At 45.6% G+C, this 14,298-nt stretch overlaps 2 protein-coding genes across 5 annotated transcripts in view; one reads left to right on the top strand and one right to left on the bottom strand.

Moving 5' to 3' along the window:
• PTPN18 (protein tyrosine phosphatase non-receptor type 18) overlaps positions 1-11,668 on the bottom strand; it is a 33,673-nt gene extending 22,005 nt beyond the window's left edge. Inside the window, exons 1-4 of the mRNA XM_069985460.1 lie at positions 11,443-11,668; positions 3,824-3,932; positions 2,370-2,446; positions 1,222-1,317 (exon numbers count right to left, since the gene is read on the bottom strand). Coding sequence (XP_069841561.1) covers positions 1,222-1,317; positions 2,370-2,446; positions 3,824-3,932; positions 11,443-11,538 — 378 coding nt within the window. The 5' untranslated portion in view covers positions 11,539-11,668. The remainder of the gene's footprint in view (positions 1-1,221; positions 1,318-2,369; positions 2,447-3,823; positions 3,933-11,442) is intronic.
• Positions 1-14,298, top strand: part of LOC138802307 (vacuolar fusion protein MON1 homolog B-like) — an 84,477-nt gene that overhangs the window by 27,935 nt on the left and 42,244 nt on the right. For 2 of the 4 annotated variants that reach the window (XM_069985455.1, XM_069985456.1), the window contains exon 1: positions 11,686-11,706. The exons of 1 other annotated variant lie outside the window; for it this stretch is intronic. The gene's annotated coding sequence lies outside the window, so the exon portion shown is untranslated. Of the gene's footprint in view, positions 1-2,161; positions 2,181-11,685; positions 11,707-14,298 lie in introns of those variants that run through there. One more of the 4 variants, XM_069985458.1, reaches the window with a different exon arrangement.

A 14,298-nucleotide genomic window follows, 5' to 3' on the forward strand; every position in this document is an offset into this window, starting at 1 on the left:
AGCGTGCACCAGTATGTCTCCCTGATGGAGCGTGCACCAGTATGACTCCCTGATGGAGTGTGCACCAGTATGTCTCCCTGATGGAGCGTGCACCAGTATGTCTCCCTGATGCAGCGTGCACCAGTATGTCTCCCTGATGGAGCGTGCACCAGTATGTCTCCCTGATGCAGCGTGCACCAGTATGACTCCCTGATGGAGTGTGCACCAGTATGTCTCCCTGATGGAGCGTGCACCAGTATGTCTCCCTGATGCAGCGTGCACCAGTATGTCTCCCTGATGGAGCGTGCACCAGTATGTCTCCCTGATGCAGCGTGCACCAGTATGACTCCCTGATGGAGTGTGCACCAGTATGACTCCCTGATGGAGCGTGCACCAGTATGTCTCCCTGATGCAGCGTGCACCAGTATGACTCCCTGATGGAGCGTGCTCCGCTATGTCTCCCTGATGGAGTTTGCATCAGTATATCTCCCTGTTGGAACATGCACCAGTATGTCTCCCTGATGAAGTGTGCACTGCTATGTCTCCCCAATGGAGCGAGCACTGCTATGTTTCTTTCATGCACAATGTGACCCACGAAGGGGCACTGGACCAAGAAATGGCACACTAGGGGTGCAGATACCTCAAACTCCCATGCAGTCACAGAGGGATTGATATCATCCACAAGTGTATAAAGGGATATTTATTTGCTAGTAGAACAAAGCGTTTCGGCCCTCCACATCCTAGGGGGCCTTTTTCAAGTATTACAGGTATGGTAAAAACAGTACACTTTATAAGGGTTGCAACACATTCAGACCTCCGGCTACTTCCGGGTCAAACCGGCAGGTCAGATAACTTTAACATAAGCATTTACATAATACAGTACAATCAAAGTTGCATAATACAATACAATCAAGCAGTATGTGGTACCTTAATGTATATACTGTGAACGGTAGTATCGTCCGAGGGCTGGATGGTCTCCTCTGTAACTGACGGCGTAGTTATGCACTGTCCGCATTAGAGTTGGCCCATGTGACCTGCGTCTCTTTGATCGCATACAACCCTTTGATCATATGTACTATTAGTGCTACTGATGTGGCTCCCGCCTTTGGGGAGGGCTGTGACTACATTGGGCACCATGTTAATGGGGGGGGGTGCGAAGGTCTGACCACTGTGTAATATCACTGGCGGCTTTACAGGGCGGTGGAGCAGAAAGAACCTCAGCTATTGAAGAAGCATGCTTACCTTCACATTGTACTGCCATATCATCCTCCAGAAGTCCACCACTGTGTGACTCAGGGGCCCCTGGGTGGCGATGTACCGGGGCTGCTTGTCTACACCCTGTGGAATGAAGTGATCTCAGTTACTGCAACGCTTCACAGCAGACATGAATGTTATCAATGTTAGCTGAATGCTGTCACACTGGATTTCTGATATCAATGCTTACTGGCCCCCAACCTGTGGCTCCCCGGCTGTCAGGGCATGATGGGAGAGGCACAGGTTGGGGAACACTGCCATAGGGTATCTATGGTGCTTTTGTCGTGTCATTTTGAGCAAGTCGAGAATATGTATGGTTGTATATAATGTACATTACAGAATGAAACAATACGGCATGGTAGGTATGTACACTGTAAATAGTCTGATAAGTATGTATATAGTCCGATAAGTATGTACACTGTATATAGTCCGGTAAGTATGTTAATATATAATTCTCTATTGACGTCTGTGTAAGACAATGAGGAGGTGATGAAGAGAGCAGGTATTAAATATAAAAGCCATTTGAATTTGAAGTCAGGGCTCAGGCTTTTTTTTTTTTTTTTTCAAAAGAGCCGTGCTGGAGTCCGCTGTCCTCCACTCCAGTTCCCCGGCTGCTTTCTGGTCCCAGCATGGACCCGGGTCATGACCTGTCAGGCCGGCTCAGCCAGTCAGCGACCAAGGTGGGACCCCGCTACCCAGCCACAACCTCCCCGGCTCTTTTAAATAAAAGGTCTGAGCCCGGACTTCTCCTTTAACTTAAGATACCAATTTCCCCAAAGGCCTAAACTCTAAGGATCTTTTATATATTTATTAATGCTGAGAGTTCTGGTCTTGTTATATTCAGCCTTCCTATGAAATATCATTGACGTTTCCCCGTATGTTCCTTTCCTTAGGTCTATCCCAGGTTTTCCAGCTTTGTTCACATCCATCTTTATTATGAAGATCAGGTGACTTACATGTAGAATGTGATTGGCTGCCACTGTGTATATAATCGTGCATATTTTATTATTAAGCTATGCTGTGAGCAAGGGCGGTTCCACTCCAATCACATCAGCGCCTTTTTATAAAACGTTTTGTCCCTAATGACGTTTTAATGGATTGTCCATGTTATGTCCATGTCCGCAATGTCCGCTCACCTGGATAAAGCTTGCATTAATGTAATCCGATCCGGATTCCTCTGCCAGTAATGTAACTGGGACTCGGGTCTCATCATCTGAAACAGGACAGATTCCTAATGTAGACAGTGACCAACCCCTGCCCCCCAGCCTGGACCTTCCTGACTGTTGTGAACTATGGGCATGAGGATATTCAGGGCATTGAGGGTCATTCTGGCTATCCATTAACCTGACTACTAGCTATGGCTTTGCATAACTATATCAATGAGCAAATGATCAGTGTTATCATCCGACATTGCTTCCTTTTCTATGGGTAACCATTGTGATGCTGCTGATGTATACTGTATAATGTTATAGGGGATCCATACCCCTTAGACCTCCAGGAGGGACTTACCAGCAGGGCACTGTCCCCTGGGGAGATCCAAGGGAACAAACGTGTAGATGCCGATGAGGATACATGCTACATTGCATAGTGTAACCATTGTGTATGAGGTAACATTGGCCATACTGGTTATCACCAACCTGTCCTATAAGCAGATAAAGCTATTCATCGCCTTCCAGCATCAATGGCCTTCATCACAGTAATAATAGCCATCTTGTCCGCCTGTAGCTGAACCAGCGAACAATAATTTTTGATAAATTTTTCAGGAGAATATTCACTCGATTCAATTGAAAGGAATTAGTCTGCATATAAACAGGTCTCATGAATATTAATCGAAATATACAGTAAGATTTGCCTGATACGGATCTAAGGGATCGGTGGCAGAGTTGCTTCATCGTGAATGCTTGCCTGATACAGATCTAAGGGATCGGTGGCAGAGTTGCTTCATCGTGAATGCTTTACAAGTGTCCAGATTCCCTAGAAAATTCTGGTATGGAGAAATCCCAGAAGACCTCAGCGTCCCATACCAGGCCGTAATGGAGGGATTCTGCTTTAAAAAGAGCGACACGTCCAACGGGAGCCATTGTGATTGCCCAATATAGTTGTGTTAGGGTGGAGTTTTCGGAGCTTAGGAAAGGAGCTGGAGAGAGTGGTTGTGGCCACTATGGTAATATGAGAGATATGATGGAGATCACTGGCCAGTGGGGAATATCTGGGGCCCAGGGGGTTACCTGCCCTCCTACCCCCTTCATGGGACCAAAGCAAAAGGGGAAGTGAGCTGTATGCCAACAGAGGCAGGGGACATTGCTGGGCAGCCGATCCCTGTGGGTCAAAGAGCAGCAGATGGCCGCCATCTGACCCAGGGGAATTCGCTTTGTATAGGGGAAGTCCTGTCAACCATGTATTAGTATATGGAACCGACTGTGGACACAAGGTGAAACTGGCAACGCAGTCAGGTTAACGCACCACCATCTTGGCCGGGCTCCCTGTGATGTGAGAGTATCTATATGTCACCACCTTACGCTACATCTTGCTTTTGGTATTTGTCTGTGGGAGAACACTGATGGAGTGGGGTATATGCACTTATACTCACATGGCAGGATGTCCTTATATCTATTCTTCTTCAGATTTTCCGGGCATCCTCCTACTTCTGTGGAACAGTTACTGTTCTGCCGAAAAGCTGCAGCGCGAGTTTTGATTTCCTGCAAAATCACCAAAATGGAGTATTGTGATTACATTATTATTTAAACCTTTACCAGCAATGACAGATATTTAGTGTCAGAAATGCCTGGACCCAGTTATCAGGTGTTTTTATCAATCGTCACCCTGTTTGTCCGAGGTCCAGCTCCTGCCCTGTAAGATCTGCGCAGGATCCAGGCAGCCGCAACTCTGCAGCAGCTAAAGAACCACAGGTTTGGGAACGCGTACACACTGATGTAAAACATTAAGAGAATTAAGGAAGTAAACCTAGAAAAAGTATCATAAACCAAACACGGTCTAAAAAGTACAGAATACATAGATTAGCCGGGTAGAGCTCGGTGACTGTCCGTGTCACTAGGGAAGCAGAAACGGGCTTAGGTAAGACGGATCCCATATGCCGGACTTCTCTAAAGAAAGCTGAAAATACATTTCTATTTTTAGTGAAATAAAGGTAGCGGTGACTACAGAGAGAACTGTGACGGTAAGGGGCAAGAGATTCCCACAATGTCATAGCATGAGAACACAACAATACTGCTGCATATCCCACAGCAAACTCCATGCGTTAGCCCAGGTTCACATTGATGTAGTGCCATAGGTTTATATAGGTTTATATATGTCTTGTTATGGGAAAAAAATCCACTTTTGTGTAGTCTATGTTTATGTTTTTCATGTGTATAATGCTTTGTGTTTGTATACATGTCCATAGGCTTTACTTGTATATTTTAAACACGCAGAATGAGACCTTCTGTATAGTGCTAAACACTTGGGGGAGGGCTCTCTGGGGGGTGCCGGGGTGTTTGGAATCTTATACCTTTTATATATAAGGGAAGGAACAGCAAGGGAGTGTTGTGTGACAAGGAATTTTATTTTCAAAGAAAAATAGAGAGGCCTAATAATATGTGGGTCCACAAAGTCACCCTAACTACTCTATGAGGCACAGAGTTGCCCTACTGCCGTATCAGGCACAAAGGGGCCTTAATATTATGTGGGGGCACAGAGGAGCCTGACTACTAAATGGGGGCACTAATACTATATAGGAGCACAAAGGTAGCCTATCAGTATATGGCAACACAGAGGGGACCTAATACTGTATTGGAGCACAGAGGAGCCTTACTACTAAATCAGGACACATAGGAGGCCTAACACTGTATGGGGGTACAAAGGGGCATAATAGTATATATAGTCGTATGGGAGCACAGAGGGGATCCAACTACTATATAGGAGCATAGGAACTATTATGTGGGAGCATGTTTTTTTTTGTGGGGCAGCACAGATGAGTTTGTATTGAGTTTGCTGGAGTGAAGAGCCTAAAATATTTGTCCAGCAGATTCTGCAGAGGGGATTTGTGGCCAGTAGAAGTCTTCATGATGGCCCAGACCAGATTAACCCCTTAAGGACAGAGCCTGAAATGGCCTTAATGACAGAGCCAAATTTTATGAATATGACCTGTGTCACTTTAGTCATTAATAACTTCGGGATGCTTTTACCTATCCGGATGATTCTGAGATTGTTTTCTCGTGACATATTGTACTTTACATTTCTGGTAAATTGGAGTCGATACTCATAACAAATCTTTATGAAAAAAAACCCAAATGTAAAAAAATGTGAAAAAATGCATTTTTCCAACTTTGAAACTTTTTTGCGTATACAGAAGGTGGTTATACCACATAAATTATATATTAAATAGCATTAGCAACATGTCTACTTTATGTTGGCGGCATTTATTAAACTATCTTTAATTTTTTTTTAGACAATAGGGAGCTTAAAACATTAGCAGCAAATTTCCAAATTTTCAGTAAAATTTCAAAATTAGATATTTTTAGGGACCTGTTCAGGTTCCCAAGTGTATTTGAGGGGCCTGTATGTTAGAAAGCCCCACAAAGCACCCCATTTCAGAAACTGCACCCCCCAAACTCTGCAAAAGCATATCCAGAAAGTGTTTTAACCCTTTAGGGGAGTCACAGAAATAAAAGCCAAGTGTGTAAGGAATTTGAAAATTTTAATTTTCTGTGCAGAGATTTTATTGTAATCCAATATTTTTCATAATTATAAACCTATTACCAGAGAAATGCACCCCAATAATTATTGTCCCGTTTCTTCAGTTTATAGAAATACCCCATATGTGGCCGTATTGCGCTATTTGACGCAACCACAAGCCTCAGATATAAGGGAGCGCCTAGTGAATTTCAACGCCTCCGTTATATTTGGTCATTTTTGACTGTACCACTTCAGGTTGGCAGAAGCTTTGGGGTGCCAAAACCTAAAAAACACCCCTGAAGGGACACCATTTAGAAAACTACACCCCTCAAGGAATGTAACAAGGGGTGCGGTGAGCATCTGGACCCCACAGGTGCTTCACAGATTTTCCGAACAATATGGCGTGAAAAAAGAAAAATTTATTTTTTACACTAAAACGTTGTTCTAGCCTTCAATTTTTCATTTTCTTAAAGGGAAAAGAGGCAAAAAAAGACACAAAATGTGTAGCGCAGTTTCTCCTGAGTACGGAAATACCCCACATGTGGACATAAAGTGCCAAGGGGGCGCAGGACGAGCCTCCAAAGGGAAGGAGCGCCAATTGGCTTTTGGAAGCTGAATTTCACTGAAAAGGATTTCAAGCGCCATGTCGCATTTACAGAGCCATCGTGCTGCCAAGACACTGGAAACCCCCCACAAGTGACCCCATTCTGGAAACTACACCCCTCAAGGAATCTAACAAGGGGTGCAGTGAGCATATGGACCCCACTGGTGACGGGCACAAATGTGGAACAATGTGACGTAAAAGTAAAAAATTTCATTTTTTCACTTTCATGGCACAAATGTGCCCATCATCAAGGGGTCCATATCCTCACTGCACCCCTTGTTAGATTCCCTGAGGGGTGCAGTTTCCAGAATGGGGTCACTTGTGGGGGGTTTCCAGTGTTTTGGCAGCACGAGGGCTCTGTAAATGCGACATGGCGTTCATCATCCATTCTAGCCAAATCCAACCTCCAAAATCCAAATGGCGCTCCTTCCCTTGGGAGGCTTGCCCTGCGCCCACATGGCGCTTTATGTCCACATGTGGGGTATTTACGGACTCGGGGGAAATTGATCTACACATTTTGTTTTTTTTTCCTCTTTTAACCCCTTGTGAAAATGATAAATTCAAGGCTAAACCAACATTATAGTGTAAAAAATTTAATATTTCATTTTCATGCCACATTGTTCCACATTTGTGCCCGTCACCAGTGGGGTCCATATGCTCACTACACCCCTTGTTACATTCCCTGAGGGGTGCAGTTTCCATAATAGGGTCACTTGTGGGGGGTTTCAACTGTCTTGGCAACACAGGGGCCTTTTGAATGCAACAAGGCCCTCGAAATCCATTCCATCCAAATCCAGCCCTCAAAAATCAAATGGCGCTCCGTCCCTTCGGAGGCTTACCCTGCACCCGAATGGCGCTTTATGTACACATGTGGGGTATTTCCGTACTCAGGGGAAATTGCGCTACACATTAAATGTTTTTTTTTATCTTTTAACCCCTTGTGAAAATGAAAAAATCATGACAAGATTAATGATTTAGAGTAAAAATTTTACAAAAATTACACTAAATGTTGGTCTAGCCTTGATTTTTTTCCATTTCCACAAGGGGTTAAAAAAGAAAATGAACACAAAACGTGTAGGGTAGTTTCCCCTGAGTACGAAAATACCCCACATGTGGGCATAATGTGCCATATTGGCACAGGGCAAGCCACCAAAGGGACAGAGTGCCATTTAGAGGCTGGAATGGAGGATGGAGGCCATGTCGCAATTACAAAGCTCCTGTGCTGCCAGGACAGTAGAAACCCCCCACAAGTGACTCCATTCTGGGAACTACACCCCATAAGGAATCTAACAAGGGGTGCAGTGAGGATATGGACCCCACTGGTGACGGGCACTTACGTAGAACATGTGCCGAGAAAATAAAAAATACAATTTTTTTCATTTTCACGTCCCAAATGTGGCCGTCACCAGGGGGCCATATCCCCGCTGCCCCCCTTGTTAGATTCCTTATGGGGTGTAGTTTCCAGAATAGGGTCACTTGTCGGGGGTTTCTACTGTCCTGGCCGCACAGAGGCTTTGTAATTGCATCATAGCATCCTCTAATGGGAATGGCGGCCATACCTACTTAGCTGGGGAAAAGGGACCATTCTAATTTATTTGGGGGTATTAGGCCAATTATTAGTTTATAAGGTTGGAAATGACAGGTGTCCATCAAACTCAACCTGTGTTGATCCAGAGGAAGGCAAAAACCCCTCGTGAGGCAGACGACAGTAGCCTCATCACAGGGGAAAAATTCCTTCCCGACTCCATAATGGCGATCAGAATAATCCCTGGATCAACGTGACCCCTGAAATAGGAATAAGGGACAGAATTTAGACAATGTAGAACTCCAATGACGTGTGGTGCGCCTTGGAGCGATCCAGTATGCAGAGGCTGGGGTGATCAGGACAGGTGTCACACTGGAAAATGGTGTCCTTCCTGATCCCCCTGTTACGCCACACTCTGCACTTCTTCTGGGGTCTCCTGTTTTCCAGTGTGGGGGACGTCACCTGGAAAATGTTGTCCTGGTGCGATACGGGGTCCCTCATATCCAGAAGCGCTGGGTCCGCTCCATGGCTGCTAAATATTAGGGCTTTATTACTACTTCTGATATGTTCGGATCGTGCCGCAAGCTACAGTAGCTCAGGCAGCGAGGGACCGGAAGAGGGGGTGCTGGTATAAAAGTTATCCCCGTACAGGTGGTGACCTTTATCCAGCAGTGGGAAGATCAGTTCCCGGATGATCTTCCCACTTGTTCCGAGGATGGGGGGGGAGGGGGCATCTGGGGCTGGATTCGGGTGTCCCTTCCTACATACACTCTAAGGGTACATGCACACTGTGGAATCGCGACAGATAACCCTTCGTGCATTCCGCAGTTGGCACCCGTCGGCGGACTGATGCAGGCGCACGTCTCCGTCCGTGTCATAGACTCCATTCTATGCACGGGCGGATTCCGCTCTCCGTCCAACGTATTCATTCTTTGGACGGACGATGGAATCCGCCCATGCATAACATGGAGTCTATGACACGGGTGGAGACATGCGCCCGCATCAGTCCGCCGGCGGGTGCCAGCTGCGGAATGTACAAAGGGTTATCCTTCACCATTCCGCAGTGTGCACCTACCCTAAATCTGTAAGTGTACCCTGAGGTACGCTCACACAGTTTGTAGAATTTCACGCCATACCGTGATCTCTTATTGGGATGGTTCTGGCGGAAAAGACGTGTCTGGGGGGCAGCGTACGCTACGCTACCCCCAGACACGTCACTGGATGATGAGGATGAATGGAGGAAAGAAGGATCCCCCCATTCATCCTTACTGGCTGTTTCAGTGTCGGAGGCAATAACGTATGCGTCCGACACCGAAAACACCCTGGGGGCCATCTTTATATGGGGACTAGTATATGGGGTATGTAGTGGTGTAGTGTCAAACTTTATTCAATGTAGTGTGGTGTAATGTAGTGTTTTTTACGTGTTTTTTTACAGTAAGTATAAAAAAAAAACCTACGCCAACAAAGGAGTTGCTGATAAATGCCGCACTTATGTGCGGCACTTATAAGCAGACCGTGGCAGTAGAATATAGAAAAAAAACACCCTACGCCAAAAAGGAGGAGTTGCTGATTAGCAGCGCACTTTCGTGCGATGCTGATCAACACTCAGCGGCGATAGGGTGCGGAAAATAGAAAAAAAAAATTTGAAAAAAAAAACAAAAAACTTTTTCTACATTCTGAACATCCCTGTAGCTGCTGATAAGTGTATTACACATATCAGCCGCTAGAGGGCAGCAGAGCGCAAAATACGGAAAAAGCCGACGCTGGAGCCGAAAATAGCCGAGAGAAGCCGAACGTGACGTCACGGAGGAAGCCGAAGACCCGAACGAACACGAGGACGCCGCGAACCCGGAAGACGCCGATCAGGAGCCCGGGACAGGTGAGTAATGTACAAATACCTGCTCTGGACCCCTCGGCTACCTAGCTGAGGGTTCCAGGGCAGGTATTCACTATTTTGTGGGACTCTGATCGCCGTGCCACCGGCCCGATCGCCGTGAACGGCCGGCCGGCCGTTCACGGCGATCGGGCCGGTGGCACGGTGACCACCATTACTTTTTACAGTAATGGCGGTCGGTGCCGTCCTCGGACAGCACCGACCGCCATTTTTTTCGATCGCCGCTATTGGCTGATCTGAATTGATCAGCCTATAGCGGCGATCGTAAGCACCCCCCGTGTTAACCACCCCCTGTGCCAAGAAGCTAAGATGGCCTGCTATGATTTATAGCAGGCCATCTTCCCCGACCGGGGAAACATCGGGCGTACCTATACGCCCGTTTGCGTTAAAGCCCACCCTGCGGGGGCGTATAGGTACGCCCGATGTCGTTAAGGGGTTAAGAAGAAACAGCAAATAACTCAGATCCAAGAAAGCACCACCTGTGATTTACTCAGAGAAGACACCCCCGAGAATTACTGGATGTAACTGCACTGTAATTACTTATGTTGGCAGATTCTTTGCAAAAGGGGCCCTCTGCAGTCTGTGTTGGCCCCCTGGTCTGAAGAGGAAAAAGGTAAAGAACAAAAGCAAGGACGAAAACTAAAGCTACAAAAGAAGGCCAAGATACTAATGGAACTATTTATGGTAAACTCGGCTAACACTAGAACCCCAATCAGTCTGGCCATCCTCCATATAACAGCTAAGACAAAGCTTTAAGTCTGAGGAGCGGGAAAATACCAGCTCATCGGCTGATCGCAACAGGAGATGTGCGGACAATAGCAATGTATTTAAATGGCCGCACAAGTGATGCAGGAATCGTTTGTGTGGCCCCAAACACTAGATTAGTTGTCCAGCGTAAAGTGTAAATGCTGCACAGGGTCAATCCCTAGTCTAGTGTAAATGCTGTCCCCCGGTCAGTACCTAGTCTATACTTAAATTACTTTTTATTTATGTTTTTAATGTTATAATGGCAGTGGTATACATAGCTGTATGGCAGTAGTATACATTAGCATTATGGCAGTAGTATACATAGCTGTATGGCAGTAGTATACATACGGTAGCTTTATGGCAGTGGTATACATAGCTGTATGGCAGTAGTATACATTAGCATTATGTCAGTAGTATACATACCTATATGGCAGTGGTATACATAGCTGTATGGCAGGGGTATACGTAGCTATATGGCGGTGGTATACATAGCAATATGGCGGTGGTATACATAGCTATATGGCAGTGGTATTCATTAACTGTATGGCAGTAGTATGCGTAGCTGTATGTCAGTGGTATACAGAGCTGTATGGCAGTAGTATACATTAGCTGTATGGCAGTAGTATACAGAGCTGTATGGCAGTGGTATACATGGACTAGCAGAGTGTCAGTAAGAGCTGGAGTAGCAGAGTTGTATTTGCTGTACAGTGTGAGGTCCTGATTCTATATAGAGTAGTAGTAATAGACCTGTAACCTGCAGCTCACCTGAAACTCCTTGCCCAGGAGATCCTCGCTGCCGCTGTACTTCGCACTCTCCGCTCTTGCCAGGAAGCCCCTCAGGTTTTCGGCCACCTTACTCATGATGTTCCCCCCGTCCACAGCCAACCTGCTTCTCCAGAGCCGGGAAGAGCAGCCGCAGCAGCAGCAGCAGAGAATGAGGAAGTGTCCTGAGAGGCGCAGAGGCGGCCACTCCTACCTGTCAGTCCAGCACAACCGGAGGAGCACCTAGGCTGGAGAGGGAGACAGTCAGTAAGCAGGAAGACAAGGCACACAGCCATGTACAGTGCCTTTCACTAGGGCGTACTCCTTGGAAATGGTTTTATTTGTATGTGTTTTACTGTAGGTAGGATACACCCAAGAGGCACGGCTTTGTCCTGTTCTAATTTGGGGAATCATTGCTCTTCACACTAGATGGATATAATACAACTACCGAGGCACAGCTAAGGCCGGGTTCACACTGCCTTTTTGACGTCCATTTTTTTTCATCCGTTTTATGCAAAAAAAAAAAAAAAAACATGAAAAGACGGATGTATTTGTTAAACCGTTTTTCTATTGACTTCCACTATACAAAAAAAAGCATCAAAACGCATCCTTTTTTTTATCGTACACAAAAACATAGTCAACAACATTTTTTTATATCTTAGGAAAACAGATGTGTTTTAATCCGTTTCTTGATCCATTTGTTTATAATGGAAGTCAGTGGAAAAACAGATCAAATGCATCGTTTTTTTTAAACAATTTTTTTTTTTTTTTCATATAATGGATTGTAGAAACACAGTGTGAACCCAGCCTTACACCAAGGGGGACCATGCAGGGGCTCTTGGGTACTGCCTAAGTGATCAGTCGACCCCTCAATGCCTCACCTGTCTCCCATTAACTCCAGGAGCCAGGATAATGCTGGGTAAATGGAGAATAACAGAGAGAAGACAGACATAAGGCCGCTCCATAGACACATTATACTGCTGCTCACCTCTGCTACATCTGGTTACATCTCTGTTACCAACTAATCCTCATGAGACGCAATAACAACATACAGAAAATCCATTGCTAGTCAGTAACTACAGAGATAGGCAGATCCCCAGAGACCAAGGGCCACGTGTATAATACCTGCAAGAGAATTACAGCTCCAGTGATGGAGATATTATATCTATAATACAGGACCGTGAGCACCAGGCAGACGGGGGCATTGTCGGGGGCCATAGTCAGTTCCTATAAATGTAAAGCCAAGAGGAGAGGAGATAGGTCGCCCACTGTGACATCCAGGTGCCCACATATACTAATATACAGACAGATGGTATAGTCAGATAGACTATATATATTTACACAAAACTATATATAACTAACAGAGCATATACACAATATTTCAAAGAGTCATAGTAAAGAGTATAAATCTTACCTTTAAGGGTAGAGAACCCTACAGAGGCACATTGTAAGACTGCTACAGGGATGAGTGCAATATGTCACCATAGGAATAGCATCCACCATGACACTAGTGTATGTCGCTACACACCAGTATATCTCTGTCCACACAAGCCTCAGATTGCTACACAGGATGTAACAAGGAACTTTCTGTAACACCACTGAAGTTCTGGGGTGGAGACAACGTCAATCTGAGCTATCATTTACTATATGTAAGAAGTATTACCCACTGCCCTTCTACTCCATTATGTTCTGTGCTATAATCCGCACCAACCTGGAGATGTGATCAGGTGAGTACAGGATAGATGGGGACCAGTACAATACATGTCACCCAGACCTTACAATCCAGCAGGGACGCTGCTTTATCTCAATCCCAAATGATTACTGCATAAGAGACAGAACTAAATTCTGTAGAAAGTCATATTAAAGATTTTTTTGGCTGCGTTATATCTATCATCTTTGGTGTCCCACTACTAGTGCTGTTTAGAGCACCTGAGCAAGTCACTCTTTCAGGTTCACAAGTGGGAGATGTAGTACCGTGTTTTCCCCACTAGGTGTCACCACTGTTTTGTTTCACCTGTAGCACGGCAGGGCGTAGGTAGGGTTCATGGGGCTCGGTGATGTGGCCAAAAACTAAAATCTCTTGTGCCCGGAGACAGAATTCTGCCTGTAGCTAGAAAAGTGACTGGCAGAGGAGAGAGCCAATAGCTGCTTGCTCTGTCAGTCCACTGTATTTAAATATAAGGGCGCATTAGGAGCCCTTATGGTTAAATACATAGGTACAGGAGCAGACTACCTTCTATTTAACCCCTTATGCACTTCTGTGTGTAAGTGACCCAGTGTTTACTTACATGCTGCAACACAAAAAAAAGTTAAAAAGGAAGACAAGGAGATCTCTGCTTCATTGCTCATGCACTGATAACCTCTGGCCCAAAGGTCAGGGGTTATCAGAGCAGTGAAGCAAAGATCTCCTTGTCCTCTGCATATTAACTTTTTTTTATGTTGCGGCATGTAAGTGAACACTGGGTCACTTGCACACAAAAGTACATAAGGGGTTAAGCAGACGGACACAGGAGACTTTTATCTTCACTGCGTATCCCCGGGCCCCCCTCCTGCATGTGCCCCATACCAGCTGCCTACCCTGCCTCTTTTGTAGCTACGCCACGGCTGCATGGCTGAAGTACCAAGGGTTAACTGTTTTATGTTATTTGTTATCTTGCTGACCAATCAAAAGTGCTTGTTTTCTCCTTTCCTATCCTATCTCTTCTCTCTTGCGCACACTCAGGGGGGGGGGGATTACAGAAATACGGATGCACTACATATGCCCAATCTTTAATTTTTAGCAGATTCTACGGGTGGATAGCGGGAGGAACCTACAGAGTTGAAACATAAATACTGACCGTGTGCATAAGGCCTTAGTCT

Source organism: Dendropsophus ebraccatus, chromosome 10 (genome assembly GCF_027789765.1).
Source record: "Dendropsophus ebraccatus isolate aDenEbr1 chromosome 10, aDenEbr1.pat, whole genome shotgun sequence".
NCBI lineage: Eukaryota > Metazoa > Chordata > Amphibia > Anura > Hylidae > Dendropsophus > Dendropsophus ebraccatus.